Here is a 13,481-nt window from a genome sequence, read left to right as displayed (position 1 = left end):
CCATGTAATGCCGGAATCGTTGCACCTTCTACTCCTCCCCACCTTTACAAAAAATCTGTGTTGCAAACATTCAAAGACAATTTCTTCATGTCTCTCTGGGGTGATTGTGACTCTGGGCGACAGTGTAAAACGGGCGATATCCGATCACTGCCCTTTACACAACTCTCTCCATGTTCATGTCTCTCTGCGTGATTGTGACTGGGCGACAGTGTAAAATGGGCGATATCGGATCACCACCAGTTACACAACTCTCCTCGTGTTCATGTCTCTCTGGGGTGATTGTGATTGGACGACAGTGTAAAACGGGTGATATCCAATCCCCATCCACGGACTTCAATGGAAATAAACATGGGGTGATCAGATATCGCCCGTTTTACACTATCGCCCAGAGTCACAATTACCTCAGAGAGACACGAACACGAGGAGAGTTATGTAACAGGCGGTGATCCCACATCGTCCGTTTTACACGATCGCCCAGTACAATGAGCCCCTTTCAATTCTAACCAACAGCGATCAGCTCGTCCTATCTTTGATGACTTCACCCTTATTTTTCTTAATCTATCAACATTCTTGTCCTTACCAACTCCTCTGACCCCAAATGGAACTCCCACATCTCCACTGCTGAACCTGCCTCCCACAAAATCTTATGGGCCAAACCCCATAGCTTTCGCTCAATAACTCTGAACTCTCTTTAAAGCCCAAATCTGTCCAAAACTTGAACACTGCTCCCATTATCTGGGGATCTGTGCTCATTTTCTGATCGGCAATTCCTACTGATTTACCAGCATCAACTAGAGACACTGACAAGGATAGTGTGCGCGCAGCAGGTTCTGATCCAGTCATACCTTTAATGCTTCAATGGATAGGAACATCCTAATTAAACAATATTGCAGCATCCATGGTGGGCAAACCCTCTCAATATATGTCTTGAAGCAAACTATGCAGCAAATATTATTTATATGGCATGCTAAAGACCATCCATCCTCCTTGAATCCAATATTGGACTCTTCAAATTTGAACCTGTAGATGGAACGGAGAAATCTTTTTTTCAAAATTCTAGCTTCTCACCTCGATCTCTCCATGTCCACGGCAATTGATGTCCCTTTGTTTCATCAATACCATGGTTAATGCTCCTTTGAACTTCTTTCTGCTCCTAAGCCATTCTACATATGCTTCACATTGAAATCAAGATTCATCACAGTATCTTATTCCATCTCATTCTTTGCTAAGACTATGGAACTTGTGACTGACCTGAAGCCTCCCTTTGGCGTCACCTAATCACCAAGTTCTGGGTCGTCGCCTTGGTTTCTCAATAAACAATGTGGGCAGTAGTCCACATTACAGAGAACACAGTCCAGAGCTCGTTAGATTCACACTTCCACTTACTGAGGCAGCTAGAGTTTTGAAAAAAGATTTCTCCGTTCCATCTGCAGGTTCAAATTTGAAGTGTCCAATATTGGATTCAAGGAGGATGGATGGTCTTTAGCATGCGATATAAATAATATTTGCTGCATAGTTTGCTTCAAGACATATATTGAGAGGATTTGCCCACCATGGATGCTGCAATATTGTTTAATTAGGATGTTCCTATCCACTGAACAGTTAAAGGTATGGCTGGATCACAACCTGCTGCACACACTCTATCCTTGTCAGTGTCTCTGGGTGATGCTGGTAAATCAATAGGAATACTCAGCCAATAAGAGTGAGGTCAGTTACAGTTTAATATACTAATAACAGCTGGCCCAGAGAGTTGAAGCTGGGTTGGGATCATTAAACCAGGGCAGTGAATGCTGTACTCCCTTGGAGAATACACCTCCAGCACTTACTGTCGCATCAATGGATTGTGCATTATGATTTTAATGACAGCATTACGTGCGCTGTTGCTCTATAAAGAACAGGACAAAAGGACCTGGATAAATGCACACCTGGTCTAAACATGCAATTCCAAAGTAATTTCACTCAGAATTCCTAATCCACCCACAGTCTTTCTTGAAAAAATCAGTTACACACATATTAGAATTAACCCTAATTGTACAGAAAGTTTAGACACCTTAACAGTTATACTCTGACTAACAACTTGCATTTATATAGCACAATCTAAGTGTATCTGTCACCCAAGTGTTGGTGCATTCCCACTGTTCTTTAGTGTAAAGCACCCTAATGCCACAAACCTTCAGAATGAGTAAAAGAACTGTTGTGTATCTGTAAAGCAGGCACTCCCATGTTCCGCCACCAGGGAGCTCATCCCCTGAAGTCCCAAGGGATCCCAGCATCCCTTGGGAGCACTGTATTTAAGCCGGCCCCTAAGGCCTGTTCCTCACTCAGGAGTGTCTTATTAAAGACTGAAGTCACTGTTACTTTAACCTCCCTGTGTGCATCCTCATCTGTGTTAGGAACACAGTAAGAACAATGTAGATGCACTTGGTGTACTAATATTACCATCTTTCTGTAATCTCTTCTGCCCCAGCACCTTTCCACACTAATCCCCTTGGCCGAGAGCGCACACTGGCCCAGCTCTTGAATGCCATTTCATGGTTGACCCAGCAGTGCTTGTGCTGGAACAGGATAATGGTATTTTCCCCACTTTACTCTAAATGACTTGTGAAGAGATGGCAAACTCACTCCCGAGCATTAAACACCACCTGACATTCGATACCCAAAACAAATATTCCATTCTCCTTTCTGGCCACTGTCTCAGGCTGAATGCGACGGTTCACAATCTCTGTGTCCTATTCGACCCTAAGCTGATCTTTCGATCCCATATCCACTCCATCAGGAACACCCTAATTTGTGCATCTGTAATATCACCCACCTCTTCCCCAACCACAGCCTATCTGCTGATGAAACCCTCATTCACCTCCAGACTCTACTATTCTGATGCTCTCTTGCTGAGCCTCCCATCTTCCATAAACTTCAGTTCATCCAAAACTCTGCATCAAGTACAGCTCACCAATCACCCCGTCTTTACTGACCAACATTGGCTCCCTGTCTTCCATGTTTATATCTCTTCATGGCCTGCCCATCTCTACAACCTCCAACAGACGTATAACCTCACTCCCCACCCCCGCGCCCCCCCGAACTCTTCGTTCCTCTGACTCTGTCTTTTTGTGCATCCCCCCCCACTTCACCTCACCACTGGGGGGCCGTGCCTTCAGTCGCCAAGGCCCCATGCTCTGGAATCCACTCCCTAAACCCCTATGCCTCTCCACCTCCATCTCCTCCTTTAAGATCTTCTTTAAAACTCAACATTTTGACCTAACTTTTTGCCACACCCTTCTTATATTCCCTTCTTTCGCCCAGTGTCCATTTTAAAAATTAAGCCTGTATGAAGCACCTTGGTGCATATTTCCACAGTAAAGGCGCTATATCAATGCAAGTTGTATGAGGATTATAGTATGAGGCCTAAGTGCAAAATTTCAGTGGAGAATTACATTCAAGCCGAGGGCTTCCCAAGAGCTCATCCATCCAGCACTACAGCTACTATGTGGGGACACTATTGGATTATGGACTAAAATCAATAGAGCGTATTGTTAGGTTATGGGGTGAAAGAAGTGGGGCATGGAAAGGCTATAACCAGTGGAGCATTGTTAGGCTATGGGTTATAACCAGTGGAGCATTGTTAGGCTATAGGTTATAACCAGTGGAGCATTGTTAGGCTATGGGTTATAACCAGTGAAGCATTGTTAGGCTATGGGTTATAACCAGTGGAGCATTGTTAGGCTATGGGCTATAACCAGTGGAGCATTGTTAGGCTATGGGTTATAACCAGTGGAGCATTGTTAGGCTATGGGCTATAACCAATGGAGCATTGTTAGGCTATGGGTTATAACCAGTGGAGCATTGTTAGGCTATGGGTTATAACCAGTGGAGCATTGTTAGGCTATGGGTTATAACCAGTGGAGCATTGTTAGGCTATGGGTTATAACCAGTGGACCAGAGGAAATGTATTAGCATGGATAGAGAATTGGCTGGCTAACAGAAAGCAGAGAGTCGGGATAAATGGGTCATTTTCGGGTTGGAAATCGGTGGTTAGTGGTGTGCCACAGGGATCGGTGCTGGGACCACAACTGTTTACAATATACATAGATGACCTGGAAGAGGGGAATGAGTGTAGTGTAACAAAATTTGCAGATGACACAAAGATTAGTGGGAAAGCGTGTTGTGTAGAGGACACAGAGGCGCTGCAAAGAGATTTAGATAGGTTAAGCGAATGGGCTAAGGTTTGGCAGATGGAATACAATGTCAGAAAGTGTGAGGTCATCCACCTTGGGGAAAAAACAGTAAAAGGGAATATTATTTGAATGAGGAGAAATTACAACATGCTGAGATGCAGAGGGACCTGGGGGTCCTTGTGCATGAATCCCAAAAAGTTAGTTTGCAGCTGCAGCAGATAATCAGGAAGACGAATGGAATGTTGGCCTTCATTGCGAGAGGGATGGAGTACAAAAGCAGGGAGGTCCTGCTGCAACTGTATTGGGTATTGGTGAGGCCGCACCTGGAGTACTGCGTGCAGTTTTGGTCACCTTACTTAAGGAAAGATATACTAGCTTTGGAGGGGATACAGAGACGATTCACTAGGCTGATTCCGGAGATGAGGGGGTTACCTTATGATGATCGATTGAGTAGACCGGGTCTTTACTCGTTGGAGTTTAGAAGGATGAGGGGTGATCTTACAGAAACATTTAAAATAATGAAAGGGATAGACAAGATAGAGGCAGAGAGGTTGTTTCCACTGGTCGGGGAGACTAGAACTAGGGGGCACAGCCTCAAAATACGGGGGAGCCAATTTAAAACCGAGTTGAGAAGGAATTTCTTCTCCCAGAGGGTTGTGAATCTGTGGAATTCTCTGCCCAAGGAAGCAGTTGAGGCTAGCTCATTGAATGTATTCAAGTCACAGATAAATAGATTTTTAACCAATAAGGGAATTAAGGATTACGGGGAGCGGATGGGTAAGTGGAGCTGAGTCCACGGCCAGATCAGCCATGATCTTGTTGAATGGCGGAGCAGGCTCGAGGGGCTAGATGGCATACTCCTGTTCCTAATTCTTATGTTCTTATGTTCATTGTTAGGCTATGGGCTATAACCAATGGAGCATTGTTAGGCTACGGGTTATAACCAGTGGAGCATTGTTAGGCTATGTGTTATAACCAATGGAACATTGTTAGGCTCTGAGCTATAACCAGTGAAGCATTGTTAGGCTATGTGTTATAACCAGTGGAACATTGTTAGGCTCTGAGCTATAACCAGTAGAGCATTGTTAGGCTATGAGTTATAACCAGTGGAGCATTGTTAGGCTCTGAGCTATAACCAGTGGAGCATTGTTAGGCTATGGGTTATAACCAGTGGAGCATTGTTCGGCTATGGGTTATAACCAGTGGAGCATTGTTAGGCTATGGGTTATAACCAATGGAGCATTGTTAGGCTCTGAGCTATAACCAGTGGAGCATTGTTAGGCTATGGGTTATAACCAGTGGAGCATTGTTAGGCTATGGGCTATAACCAGTGGAGCATTGTTAGGCTATGGGTTATAACCAGTGGAGCATTGTTAGGCTATGGGCTATAACCAATGGAGCTGTCAGTAAAAACAATGTCAAGTATTAAGAGCTCAATCGATTGTGATAATTTACACAAAATTGTTACACTTGTAGACTGTGATATCCATACTCTGATTAAAGAGGCAAATGTTAATACGTTAAATTAGGTTACATATCCTTTTAAACGAGTTACATTTTTACTTACAATCCAGGTTAGAAACCAACAATATAAAAAACATGCAAAGAAAAAAACTAAAGAGAAATGTGCCATGAATGTAAAAGGAAAAGACCCAGGAACAAGCTTGCAGACTTCCTCTACAGATTGCCTTGGCAATGGGGACTGATCTCCAAATAATATCCAGCACTGATTTATTTGAGAGAACTCATTGATCATTAAAGTGATACCGCGAACTATACGAGTGGCTGCACAGGCAGCCCCCACAGCACCTCGAGGCCGCCGGTGGGGGAAGAATTCAAACAGCACTGCTGCACAGACATATTTAACTGTGCCTCAGCCTCCCACGTGATGGTTTTTACACAGATGTCGCAAAGTTAACAAATGACAAAACTTTTGTTGAAAGTGACCACGGAGAGGTAATACGGGACAGCAAACAGAGCCAACATTTCTATTAATGCACTTTAAGATCTAAATCTCAGGTCACATTCACCCTCCTCCTCCTCCCCCAACCCCTTTAAAGTGCTGCTCAGAAATTCTGTCCCTCGGAAGCGCGGCATTGAAAGGTTTAAGACGTTGGTGCTACACTTACCTCACAGAGCTCTGCTGGGATGAAGGAGGCTGGGGGGACGGCTGCGGCTGTGGTGGTGGGAGCATCGTCTGCACTTGCTGGACTGGAGACGGTATCATGGCAATCGCATTGTTAACCTGCAGATAGGCAGACACGAGCAACGCAGGCAGTGAATACCCACAATATCACAGAACACACCTTCTGCATCCTCCCCGACACTGTACAAGCACAGCCTGGAGGATTACCTCCTGTAAGAGAGTGCAGTCTGTAAAGACCTAGCCTACATCATCACAAAACCTTGTCAGTGCCGTGTGTGGGTTGCTAGGATAAAACTACCGTGTTCCGCTAACCCAATTATAGTGGGTTCAGATTCAGCGATTAACTCCTGATACCCACCAACTATGTCCAAGTTGGGATTCAGTTTGGATTATGTTGATTAAAAATAGATCGTAAATCAAAGGAAACGTTCTCAGCTCCTCTCCCCATCCCTCCCCGAAATAGGATATACTGGTTTTGTTTAACTACACTTCATTGGCTGCAAAGCGCTTCGGGAAATTCGGAGAACATGAAAGGAGCTATATAAATGCAAGTTCTTTCTTTGTTGTAGTCAAAATGAAAGAAAACCGACTCCAAATCAGCAGAGTTGCTCCAAGGCACGTCAAAGCAGTCCTGAAGTAGAGCTGCATTGCACGGCCTTGGACAACTATAGCAGGTCGGCAGACAACTGCATCGTTCCAGCTCAACAACCTGCTATGAACAAACAAATTATCCCAAGAGACTTTACGATGCCACAAGAAAATGCTTTACATTTGCGGCTATGAATAGCTGCAGTCAGAAGGCGGGATAGAATCAGAGTGCACACCAGAAGCTCCTGGGATTAATCCCTGGTCTGTGCTGCGTTAGTCAGCCCCAAAAGGGTGCCAAAACTAGCCTCATTGTCTCTGGAGGAGAGAGGGTTTAAAAACAGTAAGGGCTGCTAGCCAGTGGCTCCTGTTGAATCATACCCATGGAATCATACCCAGGACATGATGCCCCCATGGTTGAATAGAATACAGTCTGGCCCTGCGAGTCTCCTTACAGACGGACCTTGAGCTGTAGTGAGCCTGTGCTGCTGTAACAGATGGTTGACTCACCCCTACTGAAACCATTCAATCTGCAGAGCTGGCAATGCTGCACAGATATGGCGTCTCCAACAGAGGAAACTGAAAGGGGGGCTGTGGGAGCATCAGCGAAAGATAGTGGTGTGTCCTGGAATCTGTACGGACAGCCCTTTTATATTGTCCATTTATATAAAGGATTGATACTGACGTTTGTTGATTACACCAGAAACACTGTGAGGAGGATTGCAGCGTGCAGGGAGGGCAGAGTCAGGTTCAACAGAATGAGCAGAGAGGTGGCAGGTGCAGTTAAATGTAGAGAAATGTGTAACACGTTCTGGGGAATGGGAGCAGGGTGCCCTGAGTGGTAGAGTGGAGGATCAGAGAGATCAAGGGGTATAGATACTGGATTTTACACAGAGGGACATTAGATCTGCACAAGGCCACAGCTGAAGTATTGCTTGTGGGAGCAGCACCAGTGCAAGCAACATCAGCAACGAGGAGCAATGGAGGATGGATCTTGAAGTTGTACATAATTCTGGACCAAAGAGCGTGAGTGGAGACGAAACACTTGTAACTTACACTTGAACTAGAGAGATAGAGAGATAGAGAGAGAGAGATAGATATAGATGTGGGTGTGTGGCGTGTGATCACTGCGCCTTCTCTCAGAGTAATAATGTCCTTATTTTACCTGACCCTGAAATGTCTGTGCTGCACACCTAACACTAGCATTATTTCATACAGAACAATATGCAAACATGATGTTCTGCAAATACTTTATGTAATGTTCATATCAAAAATAGTGCGAAGGCTTTGTGGCATGAAACACTGAGGTTTTGCTCCTTCACTAGCCCAGTACACAACTATCTGGGACTGAGCTGTGCAGACGAGGAGGTCCCACATGGCATGAGTTCATTGTTTGCAGCAGTTAGGATGCAATAACTGGCTTCCGCGGGCTAGGTCAGCAAGAGGGAAAAATAATCAAACAGCAAACACCTTGAGATATACTAAATCTGTATAAAGAATACCTAAAATGATGGGATATACTAAACCTGTACAAAGAATAGCGGATGAAAATTCTGATGAAAGGTCATCAACCTGAAACATAAACTTTGTTTCTTTCTCCACAGATGCTTCCTGACCTGCCGAGTATTTCCAGCATTTACTGTTTATATTTCAGATTTCCAGCATCATACTCACAGAATCATATCTTTCAGCCAAAGTCCCAGACTCCTCCATCACCATCCCTGGGTATGTCCTGTCCCACCGGCAGCACAGACCCACCAGAGGGGGCGGCACAGTGGTATACAGTCGGGAGGGAGTGGCCCTGGGAATCCTCAACATTGACTGCGGACTCCATGAAGTCTAATGGCTTCAGGTCAAGCATGGGCAAGGAAACCTCCTGCTGATTACCACCTACTGCCCTCCCTCAGCTGATCAATCAGTACTCCCCCATGTTGAATACCACTTGGAAGAACCACGGGCACAGAATGGATGGGTGGGGGACTTCAATATCCATCACCAAGAGTGGTGCAGTAACACCACTACTGAACGAGCTGGCCGAGTCTTGAAGGACATAAGCTGCCAGACTGGGCCTGCGGCCGATGGAGAGAGAACCAACACGAGACAAAAACCTGCTTGGCCTCGTTCTCACCAATCTACCTATTGCAGATGCATTTGCCCATGACAGAGTGACCAGCGTACAGTCATTGAGGAGACAAAGTCCCGTCTTCACACAGAGGACACCCTCCATCGTGTTGTGTGGCACTATCATAGAAAATAGGTGCAGGAGTAGGCCATTCAGCCCTTCGAGCCTGCACCGCCATTCAATGAGTTCATGGCTGAACATGCAACTTCAGTACCCCCTTCCTGCTTTCTCGCCATACCCCATGATCCCCCTAGTAGTAAGGACTTCATCTAACTCCCTTTTGAATATATTTAGTGAATTGGCCTCAACAACTTTCTGTGGTAGAGAATTCCACAGGTGCACCACTCTCTGGGTGAAGAAGTTTCTCCTCATCTCGGTCCTAAATTGCTTTCTTAACTGCCTGCTGTACCTGCATGCCAACCTTCAATGACTGATGTACCATGACACCCAGGTCTCGCTGCACCTCCCCTTTTCCTAATCTGTCACCATTCAGATAATAGTCTGTCTCTGTTTTTACCACCAAAGTGGATAACCTCACATTTATCCACATTATACTTCATCTGCCATGCATTTGCCCACTCACCTAACCTATCCAAGTCACTCTGCAGCCTCATAGCATCCTTCTCGCAGCTCACACTGCCACCCAACTTAGTGTCATCTGCAAATTTGGAGATACTACATTTAATCCCCTCATCTAAATCACTGTGCTAAATGGGATAGATTCAGAACAGATCTAGCAGCTCAAAACTGGGCATCCATGAGGCGCTGTGGGCCATCAGCAGCAGCAGAATTGTATTCCACCACAATCTGTAACCTCATGGCCTAGCATATCCCTCACTCTACCTTTACCATCAAGCCAGGCGACCAACACTGGTTCAATGAAGAGTGTAGAAGAGCATGTCAGGAGCAGCACCAGGCGTACCTAATAATGAGCCAACCTGGAGAAGCTGCAACACAGGACTACATCCACGCTAAACAGAAGCAGCATGCTATAGACAGGACTAAGCGATCCCACAACCAGTGGATCAGACCAAAGCTCTGCAGTCCTGCCACATCCAGTTGTGAATGATGGTAGACCATTGAACAACTAACGGGAGGAGGGGGCTCCATGAATATCCTCATCCTCAATGATGGCGGAGCCCAGCATGTGAATGCAACTATCTTCAGCCAGGAGTACCAAGTGGATGATCCATATCGGCCTCCTCCTGAGGTCCCCGCCATCACAGAAGCCAGTCTTCAGCCAATTCGATTCACTCCACGTGATATAAGGAAACGGCTGAGCGCACTGGATACAGCAAAGGCTATGGGCCCTGACAACATCCCGGCTGTTGTGCTGAAGACATATGCACCTGAACTAGCCACGCCACAAGCCAAACTGTTCCAGTACAGCTACAACATTGGCATCTATCCGACAATGCCCAGGTATGTCCTGGCTACAAAAAGCAGGACAAATCCAATCCGTCCAATTACCGCCCCATCAGTCCACTCTCAATCATCAGCAAAATGATGGAAGGTGTCGTCAACAGTGTTATCAAGCGGCACTTACTCACCAATAACCTGCTCACCGATGCTCAGTTTGGGTTCTGCCAGGACCACTCGGCTCCAGACCTCATTACAGCCTTAGTCCAAACATGGACCAAAGAGCTGAATTCAAGAGGTGCAGTGAGAATGACTGCCTTGACATCAGCCCTAGTAAAACTGAAGTCAATTGGAATCAGGGGGAAAACTCTCCACTGGCTGGAGTCATACCTAGCACAAAGGAAGATGGTTGTGGTGGTTGGAGCTCAATCATCCCAGCCCCAGGACATTGCTGCAGGAGTTCCTCAGGGCAGTGTCCTAGGCCCAACCATCTTCAGCTGCTTCATCAATGACCTTCCCTCCATCATAAGGTCAGAAGTGGGGATGTTCGCTGATGATTGCACAGTGTTCAGTTCCATTCACAATTCCTCAGATAATGAAGCAATCCATACAGCAAGACCTGGAGGGCATTCAGCCTTGGGCTGATAAATGCCAAGTAATATTCACGCCACACAAGTGCCTGACAATAACTATCTCCAACAAGCAAAAGTTTAACCACTGTCCCTTGACATTCAACGGCATTACCATCACCGAATCCCCCACCATCAACATCCTGGGGGGGGGTTACCATTGACCAGAAACTTAACTGGACCAGCCACATAAATACTGTGGCAACAAGAGCGGGTCAGAGGCTGGGTATTGTGTGGCAAGTATCTCACCTCCTGACTCCCCAAAGCCTTTCCACCATCTATAAGGCACAAGTCAGGAGTGTGATGGAATACTCTCCACTTGCCTGGATGAGTGCAGCTCCAACAATATTCAAGAAGTTTGACATCATCCAGGACAAACCAGCCCGCTTGATTGGCATCCCATCCACCACCTTAAACATTCACTCCCTCCACCACCGGCGCACCGTAGCTACAGTGTGTACCATCTAGAAGATGCACTGCAGCAACTCACCAAGGGCACTTCAGCAGCCCCTTCCAAACCCGCAACCTCTACCATCTAGAAGGACAAGGGCAGCAGGCGCATGGGAACACCATCACCTGCAAGTTCCCCATCAAGTTACACACCATCCTGACTTGGAAATATATCGCCGTTCCTTCATCATTGCTGGTCAGAATCCTGGAATTCCCTCCCTACCAGCACTGTGGGAGTACCTTCACCACAGGGTCTGCAGCGGTTCAAGAAGGCAGCTCATTACCACCTTCTCGAGGACAATTAGGGATGGGCAATAAATGTAGGCCTTGCCAGCAACGCCCACATCCTATTTACGAATTTTTTAAAAAGCATCCGCAGTATTTTGCTTTTGTAAAGAATACCTGAAACCACGGGATATAGTAAACCTGTATAAAGGATACCGCAAAGTATCTCACAAAGAAAGCAAGCTCGCCCTGGGGTACACCTCACAGATCAAACAGTATGGGGGCCGGGGAAGTGAGGAATTACAAAAAATGGGATCTATTCCTCAAAAGTGAAACACTTGTCATTGTTTTGCCATTCAGTATATATATATATATATTCTATATACCAAGAGAACTCTCCTTTCAAAGCCACCCTGACACAGAAGGAAGTCATGCAGGTCCATAGGGTTAAAAGGTCAGATGTTAAAACAAAACCAGATTGGGTAACTGGCTATGGCCAGACAATTTTAAAATGACATGTTTAAGAAAAGTAGCTCTCAGGGGAACAAGGTTAGCTGTGAACCTTGCTGAAGGCAATGAAGGCTGCTATCAGAGCAGTATGAAAGGTGCTATCGGAGCAGTCATATGGGCATGAGAAAAGGATAGTGGATAGGTGTAGTGGGAATAGCAAGGTCTTTTTCAACTATTTTAGGAGTCAGAGGGAAACATTATTGCTGCACTGGAAAGAGGAGTTATTTAAGGATCTAAGCATGTCTTCAACCAATGGTTACATTTTCGGTGAATGTTGGAATACTGCTTGACACATCCTGTTTCAAAAAGCTTCTGACAAAATGCCACACAAAAGGCCACTAATCAAGGTAGAGTCTCGTGGGTTTGGCAGGCAGACACTGGATTGGATAAAGATTGAGTCACATTCACATAGACAGAAGGTTGTTATGAATGGTAGAAATTCAGCATGAAACCAGTCACCGGTGCATCAGTGAGAGGGGCCATTACTTTTCATCTTTCCCACGATCGGGTGGGGGGGGGGGGGGGGGGGCAGGTGTGACCACAGTCACAGTGGGGGGGCAGGTGGGAGGATTCAGGCTTGACATCAGTCACTGGGGGGGGGGGGGCGGGTGGAGGAAGGGTCAGGGTCAGTCACGGGGAAAAAGCCAAGTGTGACCGCAATCACTGGGGGAAGGGGGGTTCAGGTGTGACCTCAGTCACTGGGGGAGGGGTCAGGTGTGACAGTCATGGGGAGAGGGGTGGGTGAGTCAGGTGTCATCTCAATCACTGGGCGAGGGGAGCAGGGGTGAGGTATGACCTCAGTAACAGGGGGGGGGGGGGGCTTTCAGGCGTCACATCAATAACAACTTGTATTTATATAGCGCCTTTAACATAGGCACGTCATAGGAGTATTATGAGATTAAAAATTGACACCAAGTAGAATTTAGCGCAGGTGAGGGTCACAGAGATATGTTTAAAGGATTGTCTTGAAGGAGGAAAGAGAGGTGGAGAGGTTTAGGAAGGGAGTTCCAGAGCTTGGGGCCTAGGCAACAATAAGGATAAGAATTTTGAAATCAAGGCATTGCTTAACCGGGATCCAATGCAGGTCAGCGAAGGGTGATGGGTGAGCGGGACTTGGTGCGAGTTAGGACACGGGCAGCCGAATGTTGGATCACCTTGAATTTATGTACGGTAGAATGTGGGAGGCCAGTCAGGAGTGCGTTGGAATAATCAAGTCTAGAGGTAACAAAGGCATGGATGAGGGCTTCAGCAGTGAATAAGCTGAGGCAAGAGCGGTTACGGGG

The 13,481-nt window shown here is 46.2% G+C and overlaps 1 protein-coding gene across 3 annotated transcripts in view; it reads right to left on the bottom strand.

Annotated features, from left to right (window-relative positions):
• The window catches only part of med15 (mediator complex subunit 15), a 127,663-nt gene that overhangs the window by 48,503 nt on the left and 65,679 nt on the right, over positions 1-13,481 (bottom strand). For all 3 annotated transcript variants that reach the window (XM_070887506.1, XM_070887504.1, XM_070887507.1), the window contains one exon: positions 6,302-6,417. In XM_070887506.1, the coding sequence (XP_070743607.1) occupies positions 6,302-6,417 (116 nt within the window). The remainder of the gene's footprint in view (positions 1-6,301; positions 6,418-13,481) is intronic.

The sequence above is a fragment of the Pristiophorus japonicus genome, chromosome 8 (genome assembly GCF_044704955.1).
Source record: "Pristiophorus japonicus isolate sPriJap1 chromosome 8, sPriJap1.hap1, whole genome shotgun sequence".
NCBI classification, from domain to species: domain Eukaryota; kingdom Metazoa; phylum Chordata; class Chondrichthyes; family Pristiophoridae; genus Pristiophorus; species Pristiophorus japonicus.
This window is presented reverse-complemented; position numbering and strand designations above follow the sequence as displayed.